The sequence below is a fragment of the Protopterus annectens genome, chromosome 3.part0 (assembly GCF_019279795.1).
Source record: "Protopterus annectens isolate FY-2018-M chromosome 3.part0, PAN1.0, whole genome shotgun sequence".
Taxonomy (NCBI): Eukaryota; Metazoa; Chordata; order Ceratodontiformes; family Protopteridae; genus Protopterus; species Protopterus annectens.
Genome location: NC_056731.1, coordinates 120,872,648 through 120,885,220, shown reverse-complemented (window position 1 = coordinate 120,885,220; position 12,573 = coordinate 120,872,648). Strand labels below are relative to the sequence as shown.

The following is a 12,573-nucleotide window of genomic DNA, read 5'->3' as shown; positions in this document are numbered from 1 at the left end:
GTGTATAAAAATATATAAAATTGTAATTCTCACTAGTAGTTGTTGAATGAAATGTTTTACAGCTATTTGGCTCCTAGCATATATTGTGTTTCCCTAGCTCTGCTTGTGAATGCTTAGAGTATGTTAATGAGCACCTGTTTATTAATCACTTGCAAAAACTCTGAGCAATAATTAATGTTCCGAGCAGACCAGAGTCCCTGTGCACAGTCCCGCTGCTTGTCATGCAAGAAAAATTTGCAAGACAATGGTGACAGCTGGCCATTAATGCAGATGATTAAGACTGTATGCAATTATCTAGCTGCCTCCTATTGGTCAGAGTTTGAGTCCCTCTATTTACTCAACAAATTTAAGTAAGTTACTTACCAGACAGTACTCCCAGACTTATTAACTTGGATAAGTGTTCTGCCCCGGTTAACAATACAAATAACTGATACAGAAAATGGACATCTACAGAATGCAAGAACTATACAACACCACATTTTAAAGAATACCTTCAGGTCCTGACAGCACAGTTTCAGTCACAGAGATGAGAATATTATGAGAGGGATAAACAGGTACCACAAACTAGAGGTAGAAGGGTAGCTAGGTTAGTATGACCATGTTTAAGTACAGCATAAACACAAAGGACCTGACAGTGAAATTGTCATGAGGACAGTGCAAGGGATAAGCAAACATATATAATAATGCAAACATTTCACTGCTAAGTACTTTCTTGTCTGTATTTGTAATGTTAATAGAGTACATTGTAATGTTTAATAAAGGATTTGCAACTGGAAACAGACGGTCTACTCTGCTTGGATTACTTTTGAATACTTAGCAATTCTGTATAATATTTCAAATTATATATTTTTTATTATCTTTTGACTCAGGATGAGTTTAAGTTCACTACTTCTACTATCATTATCTGATCTGATTAATAAACATTGATTAACTAGATATATATGGATTAAAAATCTTCCACACAGAGAAGTTTCTTACACTGTTTTGTTTTTGGACCCACTATACGTGTTTAGTGGGTTGTTTGAGACTTTGGGGATTCCATAGAGATTACTTGTTTTCTGCAAGTTTCATACCAAATTGTTGTCTGATATGTCCATCTATCTAATTAGTATGTTGCACTGATCAGTTGGCATTTCTAAAAAGAAGCACAAGAAACTATAGTGCATTCAAATGAAGAAATGCAAGCACACACACACACACACACACACACACACACACACACACACACACACACACACACACACACACACACACCATTGTGCTGTATGGTATGGAAAAGCTTGAACTTTTGCAAAGCTAAAAAAGCTCCCCTGTACTTTAGTATCAGTGTTACTAAGACATAATTATTAATGAATCACCCACCTGGAACAGAGATGTTTGCTGCTATTTCTTTGACTTCAGTACCTGATAAAGAAACATTACAGAATCAATACATGCTAAAAATGAAATGTTACTGTTTGTGAATCTGACATATCTGTAGTAAGCTGATTGTTTCTTGCTCATTTTCAAGCTTTGTTCACAATAAATCATTTTACTAGATTAATGGTGCTGCATGATCAAGAACTACCTACAGTTAAATTTTCCAGAATAAATTTTCCAGAAGTTTATCATATAAAATGTTTTACTGAAATAATGCATTTTACAGTTTACTTTATCTAAATATATGCAGCATATGTATAAGTAAATGTAATATATGCCCTCCCATATAAATATACATTTTAGCATTTTATTTGCATACCCTAGAATTCAGAAATAACCTCACTGCTCATGTTGATTGCCTACCACAGGAAAGTTAATTGATGTGAAAATAAGAAAATGTGATTTAGAGACAGCTATGGTCACAATAAAAAAGACATCTTCTTGGCTAATTATCATATCCTTGCATCACCATCACTGCCTGATCTCTGGTAGCCCATGCATTGCACTGGCAAATGGCAAATGCATCCCCTACACACAAACACACACACACACACACACACACACACACACACACACACACACACACACACACACACACACACACACACACACACACACACACACAAACTAACAAGCTCCTCCCCACATTGTAGATTATACTCATGGAGGCACTCTCCCATTCACCTACATGCAAGCTCCAAAATATAAACACACAGCCTTTATTGCCATGGAGGCTGTGGACTCATTCTAAATAGGAAATCATTACTGCCAAAATAAATGTAAACAAAGTTTGTAAAGTGCTACCAGTCATGGCGACTACTAAAATAAATAAATAAATAAACTCATTCATATGGCTACATGTATTCTCATTTACACAATTTCTGAAGATTAATACACTCAGAAAGTAACTGACGCAATGACATGCCACTGTTAAGAGGTTTCTTACTATTGTCCATCTTCAGTAAATTCAATGAGATAAAAAAGCAGTTCAAGGTACGACATTTATTTTTCAGTACAGAATGAAAGCAAATTAAGATTACACATGATGCAAAGCTATGTGAAATCAAATGTAATGTTACTAACATAGCATAACTACAGACTTCAAGTGTATAGCTGGAAAAAGAGTACAGACTCATCTCATGTGATGCCTTTTAGAAAGGTCCTTCCAATCATAATTTATATCCTTAATTGACAGTAGAAATATACAATCACCATTCAACACCTGTTAATGCTTTACATTCTCATATATTTCTTTTTCATGCTTTCATCTCCACAGTAATTTTCCTTTCACAAACAAGGCTGTATTAATTACAGAACGTGTAGCAAGACACAGTCAAACTATTTAACTGCTTCTCTTAGGCAAGCACTGTCCCGTAATATTTCTTTATTTTATAGCAAAGCAGTACTGTGATTTTTATTTAACTTGCAACATATAGCTGTTTTATTCATGTCTCACAGAATTCAGACATTTTTATTTCTGGTTTCAACCAACAAAACCATGAAGTTGTTATTTCAAAATTCAATTAAAACAAAACAGCTAGTAGGAAAACCAAGAAACCTTTTACTAAAACTGCTTAAAACTATAAAATAAAATAACAAGTATCCAGTAAGCGCTTTCATCTCTTGCTTGAAACTTCTTCTGACTGAATATAGTCAACACTATAAACTCTTTATATAAACACATAATCACAGGACTCAATTAACTGCTTTCTCAATGCTTTAACCATAGGGCCTTTTACAGCTCCGTATGTAACTTAAAGGGTAGGACCCAAGCATATGGAGAACTAGTGGCCAATGGTTTCACACACTGACCCCGCAGAGATAGCAAACCTGCTAACAGATAGATTTAGCAAAGATTTCACTCCATTATGCCCTCCTAACTTACAACAAACCTTCCCCCAAACTACTCCCCCACCTACTTATCTGAAGAGCAGGTCCTCAAAGCCTGCCCAAGGCAAAAAACACAACCTCTATGGGACCCTACGACATCCCAGGCCATCCTCTAAACAGGCTATAATATGAACTAGCATCATCACTAAGTACCCTTTTCAATCATAGCCTAACCACAAGCTTTGTTCCTGTGGAATGGAAAATAGGTGGCCTAGCAACAGACCCGGGGAATTACAGACCAATAAGCCTGATCAGCCACATCTGTAATGTCATGGAACGTATCATTATGGACCACATAAATAAAGACATAGGTGACCTCCAAACTCTGGATAATACTTAATTTGTCTTCACGAAGGGCAGATACTGCCTATTAAATCAGGTGGATTTCTTTAAAAATGTGACCAAGGTCATTGACGAGGGCAAATCTGTGCACACAGCATACCTCGGCCTGGCAAATGCTTTCGACACAATCCCACATTCATACATTACAGATTAACCTAGAAAACTGAATGCAAACTCCTTTGTTTAAGATGGGTTGCCAACTGGCTCACAAACTGGACACATACTATCTAAGTGGGTGACTCCACATCATCCAGCAGACCTGTTACCACTGGGGTCACTGCTGGGCCTCCTACTGTTTGGTATAAACTTCTCAGATGTTCAGGTCAAAACTAAGGGATTGTGGTTGACCAAGTTAACAGATGACTGCAGACTAGGTGCAATCACTAAATCCCCAAATGATGTCAGTATACTTCAGGAGGGTCTCACAGAGGCCAGTGACTGGTGTACTAATAATGGTCTCAAACTGAATGCAAAGAAATGCATCATCTTTCCCTTCAGCATAATGTCCCTTACACTATCAAATCAACAATAATAGCCTAAGTACCCATGAAGTGGTAAGGGACCTGGGATGACAAGTAGACTATGACCTTCAATCACCAAGTGTCTACTGTAGTAAGGAAAGCGTTCTATGTATGGTATTACATTGGGATGAAATGGCTAGACTTAAAATGTCCTCCGGGTCAATAGCTTAGTAATCTCCTATGATCCTACGATCCTATGACCAGGACATTTGGTGTGTTTTGCCTTAGGGGCTTATTTGTTGAGACATGGGTGTGTGTATTGATAATTTTCATTGTTTTGTTTTGCTTTGTGGTGAGTGTGGGTGGTGTCCATTTGGGCAATCTCTGTTCTTTTAGTAGGCTTTTAGTGAGTACCTCGGCATATGTGGGTTTATGTGTCATGACCTTATTTTGTTTGAGTTGTGAGGTTTACATGAGAGGTGAAGCATGTGTGCTGACAACCTGTTTGATGTCTAGTTTGTTTTTATATGAGAGAATTGACTGCAATTCCACAGTGTTAGCTTGCTTTAGGAGTAAATGGTTGTCAATATACAAGAGGCATTGTTACATTACCTCAAGATGCCCATATCAATCAAGTTGGCAGGAGAAATAATGGGAAACTGCCAATCCATTGTGAAAGGATTTTTCTGAATGTGGTAGTTGGGAAGGAAGTGGGCTTGCTGGATTTTGTCACAAACAGCAAAAATGAAGCAGTAATTCAATTAAATACAGTTAAAAAGTGCAGTGCTGGCTTAAAATATACTTATTTTTCAGGGTTTTTTTTTCAGTGGGTTGCTTGGATTTCAATGCAGATGCACTCCAGACCTCTTGCTAAAATTTCCAAACATTGAGCAGCCCTGGTAAACTGAGTACAAACCTGTGCAATGCAAGGCTTATATACAGGCAAATTTAAACAGTTTTTAAACAACTAACAATGGGAAGCCCCAGAATGAGCCTTTCTCCAGCAATCCCCAACTGAGATTGGTCCTGAGCTACACACTTCTACCACATGGGTGTAGGGAAGCCCTCTTAATGTAAGATGGTTGGTTTCTAAGCACAGTGATACCAAACGTTCTAGACTCAGCAGGTCTGAATCTAGCCTGTGCTATATAAGACAAAGAAACACAGTTTCTAGATGGAAAGGAGTAAGGGAGATCACTTAAAGGTCAAAGTGAGAATATTTAGTAGAATGCTGCAGTAGTACCACCCTCTGTACAAACTTGCAGCTCTTCAAGCAGCTGTGAACATTGGGAAACTATGGAGAACATTTCCTATAGAGGACTTGAGGACTTTAAACAGGAAAGGTTTGCTTATATGCAAGCATGGGGCTTTTATACCAGCAGGATGAAAGATCTTTCTACAGTCAAACCCTCAGGCCAATCAGATAAAAACTAAATAAGCTATCAACCAGTAGTTCCCACCTTGGCTGGGTTGAATTTAGTTCTCTTCTTCCACCAGAGTGCAAAAGAGCCCTCCCAATGTAAACCAAACTGGCTTTGAGCTCAAGTGCATTAATAAATACTTTAGAGCTGAAGTAAGAATTCCTGCAATATCAGGAATCCTTGGAAATAAGTTCACTAACCCTGAGAAATGTTCACAACACACAAAAACTTTGCAAAACCTAAACATATTTTGGCAGACTCAAAACAGATTTTGCCAAGTATTGTAAAAACAACCTAAGAGCAGTATACAAGCATGATGAGATGCATTGAGATTTATCAATCTACAGAAGAAAACGGTGGTAAAGGAATCTGAATCCTTTTGAAGTTAGTCCTTCTGACTGAATATATCTGCTAAAATAAAGTAGGTGCTACTTCTTACAAATCAATCCTTAGTATAACAGTAGCTTTTAACAGTTCTTCATTGTGATATATCTAAGGGATGTCTGTTTGTCTGTACTTTTAAATGTGTTGGCCAAAAGTGACCTAACTGGTATATTGCAAGGTTACTGACTATAGCAGCCTGCAGGAATGTTAAGGCAGAAGGGAAACACACCCCTGAGGTCATATTGAGACCACTGTTTCATACCATTTCAGTGTAGCATGTCTTGCACATTTAACTTTAGCCACAGCCATTCTAAAAGTGCTATTGTAACAGACATGTTTTCTTGTTTTGATGCATATATTTGCTTTTAAGGGAATTTATTTAATGATTGTGTTTCATATATTTATCAGGCATAGATACAGCATACTACATAGCCTAGTAGGATATTATTAGTGTAAGGATTTGTAAGGCCCATGCAGGCCACCATGTTGTAACGGCTTCCTAAGTATAATGTTGTGTAACATGACATACACAGTCATTATTTTGGCACATGTGGCAGGGTATCACTGAATGAATTCAGAAAGTAACATTGTGCCTTCCACAGCCCAAAAACATGCTCAGTAATTTTGGTTTGAGATAGTGCATGGTTGTACACCTAATCTGTTTACATGGATTCCTGATGGGTGTCATGAGCTAGGGTCTAGGGCTTATTTGGCATTGTCAACAAGATCCCCCATGGAAAATCATCCCTTGCAAACCATTGGTAAAGGTCATATGTGAGTCATATGTGGGAGCCAAGAAAACTGCTTGAGTGACCTGCACATGAACTGTAAATGACACCCTATACATTATAGACCACCTGGCAGTTGATGGTGTGATGCCATTTATGGTGCACATACCTTCTTCCCAGTACACCAGGTATGGCCTTTATTTCAATGTGGGTACAGTTTATGGCTTGCAGTAGTTCAGGGAAATGTTCTATATCACAGGACTCCTGCATGGTGTTGTTTTTCTCTCCTCTGGGGTATGTGGCAAACGCTTGTGCTCCCTCACATGCTGAAGCATAGCATCAAGAAATTGATGGAGTATTTGCAAGGCAGATGCCTGGGATAGCCTCACTGTGACAAAGCAGGTCACTGAAATGTCAATGCAGCCAATATAAGTAAATCCACATGCACTTTTGCATCCACTTGGATAGGTACTTCACAACTCATAAAGCATCTCCACTGCTGCAGATGAAGCTAAAGCACTTTCATTATTTATTGCATGTGTCCCTGTCACTAATGTACTGCACATCATGCAAATTCATTTAGAATGATGTGTCAAAGATTTCTTTCTGCATGTGGCCCAAAATGTAATAAATTTCCTTATCTTATCTCTTTTACATCTTGCTAGCCATAGTTAGGCTCTTTGTTGCATTACAAGCTTCAGTGTCATAAAAAGTCAGGTCTCTTCTATGTCAAAAACACTGTAAAGACAAGTTCATGATAGCACTGCTTAACAAAGCTAATGTTGCCACCTTAATAGTGACTCTCAACAAAATCCTTTGATCTACAAACTACAAAAAGGATACAAGATTATACAAAATCCTGTGATCTACAAACTACAAAAAGGATAAAAGATTAAAGTCAAATTGCTATATTGCTGTCATCATACCTCCCTGTCACTAAAATTAAGTGGAGATATTCCACTCATCCATCACAACAACTTCGCGCATCTGCCTTTGCTGATGCTGCAATAATTTCTAGACAACTTAAAAACAGATAGGGCTAAAACTTCTTTGAACTTCTGGGCTTCAACAAGCAATCTTCTAAACCTTACCCCATTAATGTTTCAACATAATGAGACCCCAGCTAATTAATTTAACCAACATTTTTTTCAGACAGTGCCATCCATATTTAAAAACAAGAACAATACCCATCTCCAAATCCCATCTCAAACTAATAACCAAACCATAGCTCTTTTGAAACAGTTCCCACTTCTACTGTCAAAATTTATCTCCTCGGTTTAAAACCTTCTGCTATAGCCCCTGACTAATTATCGTGTGAATACATCATGACTGCTGCAGACACAATACATTACTCCATCTCTTTGCTCATAAATTGTTTATCAAAGAAAACTGTGTCCTAGAACTCTGGAAAAATACATTTTATTACACTGCTACATAAACATGGCACATCTACCACATCACAAGACTACAGGACCTATCAAATATTTTTGAGAAATGCATTCATACACAGCTTCTTAATTTTTTTTTTCAATAATTTTTATTTATTATTTACAATAATACAGAACAGCAAGTAAGATGTAACAAAAAAAGAACACACATGATTAATCAATTGTTATACATTGAAAGTGATACAATAAGAGGCAAATCAATCGAACAATACTATCTACACTATATACATAGATGCTTTCAATATTCAGGTGAAAAGGCGTAACAATTAAGCAAGGGTTATTATGAGTAAAATATAAAAGAGAAAGAGGAAAACTTCTAAGAGTTAGGAATATGAGTTGTTATGAGATCTCTTAGTGGTAGTTTAGTATGAGCAATTGTGATGAGCTATACTAGAATAATGTTAAAAACTTGTTCCCATAATTTCCTGACTTTAATATTTTTGTCCCTTTTATCAATTAGTATTTTATGGGCTAATAGGTGTTTGGTAGCCATCAATCTAAACTTCTCCCAACAGGTATTAGTTGAGTTAAGCCAACTGGATGCTATATAAAGTTCCATTAAAAGAAAAATATTAATCAGAGTAGCTGCTTGATTTTTTTAGAGATATTGTATGGGAGGATATGTAATAGAGTGAATTCCCAGGTGAGTGTAGATGTCTGATAGCCCATCTTTTGTAGTTGAAGATTGTGGGAGTTCCAAAGCTTATATACACATTTACAGCTCCAGAATAGATGAAGTAAATCGGCAGTTTGGTCTTTACAGTGTGGGCAGAACGGGGATTTTATAGGGTTAATTTGTGTAGAGTAGAAGGTGTGAAATATGCGTTACTATAAATCATAAGCTGGGTGAATGCTAGTTTTTTGAGGGGTATAGATTTTATTGTTAGGTTAATTGCTTGGTTTAATTGGTGGTTATCAATGGATGAATTAATCTTTCTCCAATAGTCAGAAAAGAGTATATCCTTCTGGAATTTAATGTCTTTGATTATTTTGTAGGTATTGGTGATGAATTTCTTAGTTGAGAGGATAGTTTTCCAAAGTAAGTTAGAGGTTACTATGTCCTTGTTGGTTATGTTGGTGTCATGGAGATAACTGGAACACAGCTCTTTAATTTGTCACAGGATCACTAGGTATGATTTGGGGAGGTTTAACTGGTTTCTCATTTCTTGTAGAGAGCAATTCAGATAAGGGTATATGTCTTGAATGGTTGTATTGATTAGTCAAGGAAAGAGGTTCAGGTTTAGGGTCTGATTGTTTATTTTAAGATTAGGGTTTTTGTGTAAAGGTTGTAATGTCATCATAGCTTGTGTGAGGTTTAAGGATTTAAAGAGTTTTGTGTTAGTGAAATGGAGTGTTTACGGGGCTGTATTATGTTATGTGATTTCATTAGACTGGGGTTTAGAAATGGTAAGGCTTTGGGGTTAATGTCCAGGCTTTTGATGTGCCTGTGGTATATTATTATCAAATGCGGGGACCAGGCTTTATCTTTTGGTTTGTATTCAGCTATTCGCAACACTCTATTAGTGTTTATAATTAAGTAGTATGTCTCAAAGTTTGGAAGGACTAAGTCACCTTTATTTTTGGGAATCGTGAGTTTAGAATATGAGATCCTGTTTTTTTTTTGGGGGGGGTTCCCATATGAATTTAGCAAGCAAGGTGTGTATTTGCTTAAAAAATTTGTTGGGTATGGTTATCTGGGATGTCATAAATATCCTTCGGGAAAAATATAGGCTACCAATCCACTACTCAAGCACAGAAAGGTTATCAGGGGACCTGGGGACAGACCCAGACAGACAGTTCTTTTCTTTGACACTACATTGCTAAAGTGGTTAGAAGACCTTCTACATTTGCCCACCTGAGATATAGAGTAATCTGGGTAACACATTCATTTTAATTACAGAAACTTTGGCCAGAAACGGTAGTCTTAGATTGTTCCGTCTATTAAGGTCCAATATAATGTTTTGCCATTTTTGAGTTATGTTGTTTGAGTAAAAGTCTTTGTTGTTTGTAGAAAATGTAATGCCTAAATAGTTAATTACTTCTTTTGTTTTTAATTTTCCTACCAGTGGTAAGAGAGAGAATGGTTTAGGAGTTTTTAAGGGGAAGATGTTAGTTTTTTTGAGGTCTAATTTGCAGTTCAGTATCATCGAGAAGTGTTCAACAGCGGATAGCATTTTATTTATAGCCGAGATTGGTGCAGTACAGTAAATATTCAGATCATCTGCGAATGCAGAGAGGAAGATTTTGGTGTTATAGAATATTGGGGGATTATAATATACATTTTGTTTAATGTTTAGGAAGAGTGGCTCTAGGTATAGGTTAAAGAGTAGAGGAGAAAGGGGGCATCCTTGTCGGGTCCTGTTTTTAATTGGAATTCTATTTGACCAAGTTTTGTTAAAATATATAGGGATGTACAGGGGTTATTGTATAGTATTTGTAGGATCTGGTTGAATTTTTGGGGTATGTTAAAATGTTTGGAGTAAAAATTCTATATTTACTCTATCAAAGGCTTTATGGGCATCAATAACTAGTGCGTATATGTTTAGATTATTTTGATTTGCATAAGAGATTAATGTAATAAGTGTTAGTGTATTATCACTCGTTTGTCTTAATGGTGTAAAACCAGACTGTTCAGGGGAGATAATTTTATCTAGTAGGTTTGCAAGTATAGATGTTAAAATGTTGGTGTCAGTGTTTAGTAGTGAGATAGGCCTATAGCTATCTGGGTTTTTTGGGTCAGCTTGTTCTTTGAGTATAAAAATAGTTTTAGATGCATTAAAGTGTATGTCATTGATTTTATTATTTATTATATAGATCAATATGTGGAATAGGACTTGGGCTAAGATGGGGTGAAAAGTTTTATAATATTCAGCAGTGAGGCCATCTGGGCCTGGGGCTTTATATTCTTTCATTTGCTGATTTGTTGAGGTTATTTCATTAATAGAAATAGATTCACTTAATTTTTCCTGTTGATCTGGGTCTAGTTTCGGGAAGTGGAGTTTTTGGAGAAAGCGTGTTCTATCTTCTTTTGAGGATAGTAGTAGCTGTTCTCCATAGATCCATGAGTATATTAATTCGAAGGTTTTAATAATATCTTAATTTTTAGTGTAGTGTTTGTTCTCATTAATTATTTCAGATATTTGGGAGGGAGATTTGGTCTGGGTTATAATTCTGGCCAGTGCTCAGGATAGTATTTAAACTTCATTTGCATAGTTGGCTAACATTCTGGTTTCATGAAAGGATAATTTATTGTTATGTAAGTGATAGAGATCTTTTTGAAGTTTCAGGATTTCTGTTTCTGTTTGAGCTTTATGATTAGTTAATAGGTCATTTTAGAGTATTTGTATTTTTGTTTCTAAGTCCTGTTCTTCTTTAAATTGAATTTTTTTATAGTAAGCTGCTTTTTTAATGAATATTCCCCTAATTTGTGCTTTGATTGCTGCCCATTCAATATCCAAAGGTATCTGAGAATTGGAAATTTTAGATACGATTGTTTTTAGTACGGATTGGATGTCATTTATTATCTCCTTTTTGGTTAGAAGATTGGGGTTCAGGGACCAATTGTAACCTCTGTTCATTGTACTAGTTTTTGGATTCCCATTACTATTTAAAGTAATCTTGGAGTGATCTGAGAGGTATCTAGTGTGAATGTTCAATCTTGGGTCTAGATTGATGAATGTGTCCGAAATTAGAAAAAAGTCTATTCTCGACCACATTTTGTGGCATTGAGAGTAGAATGTGAATTTTCTGGATTTATTTGTAATATCTCCATATTTAAAGGGATCATATAGTTTGTAATCATGTTTGAGTTCTTTTAAGGCTAGAGATGCTTGTTTGTTATGTGTTAGGGTCGTACTTGATTTGTCTTGGTCGGGATTTTGATACGTGTTCCAGTCACCACCTAGAACCATATAGTAGTTTTGGAATTGATTTAAGATAGGGTATAATGATGCAAAAAAAAGTGTGTTGGTTGTTGCAAGGGGCATAAACATTAAGGACCAGCAGGTGCTTAGGAAGATTTGGGGTTACAAGAGTTACATAGCACCATCTTCCCTCCTTGTCCACTCTGGTTTCTAGGATTTTGTCCTGGAATTGTTTTTTAATTATTATAGCTACTCCTGCACTGTTAGTTTTACCTTCCGAGGCTATAATTTACCTTATCCATTTTTTTTACTAATTTCTGACCATTGTTCAAGGGTTAGATGTGTTTCCTGAACTAGTATAAAGTTCGCTTTCGCTTGTAGAATAAGGTGTAGAAAAAGTTTTCTTTTCTTTTTATTCTGGAGCCCTTTGATATTCCATGAGTCAAATTCCCACATTTATGGGTTGAAGGTGTTAGTAAGATAAGTCTTGTGTGTTAGTTTGGGTTGATAATTTTTGTTTATGTAATGATGAGATAAGATTAAGAAAGCATCTTATTATTCCCGTCCCAACCCTGTGCCTATCCACTATACCCTTGGACCAGGAATAAGGCAGGGGA

General features: G+C 36.4%; 1 protein-coding gene across 1 annotated transcript in view; it reads right to left on the bottom strand.

The window, feature by feature from the left end:
- The window catches only part of LOC122796778 (macrophage mannose receptor 1-like), a 2,090,270-nt gene that overhangs the window by 1,215,655 nt on the left and 862,042 nt on the right, over positions 1 to 12,573 (bottom strand). The window contains exon 16 of the mRNA XM_044065506.1: positions 1,363 to 1,404. Coding sequence (XP_043921441.1) covers positions 1,363 to 1,404 — 42 coding nt within the window. The remainder of the gene's footprint in view (positions 1 to 1,362; positions 1,405 to 12,573) is intronic.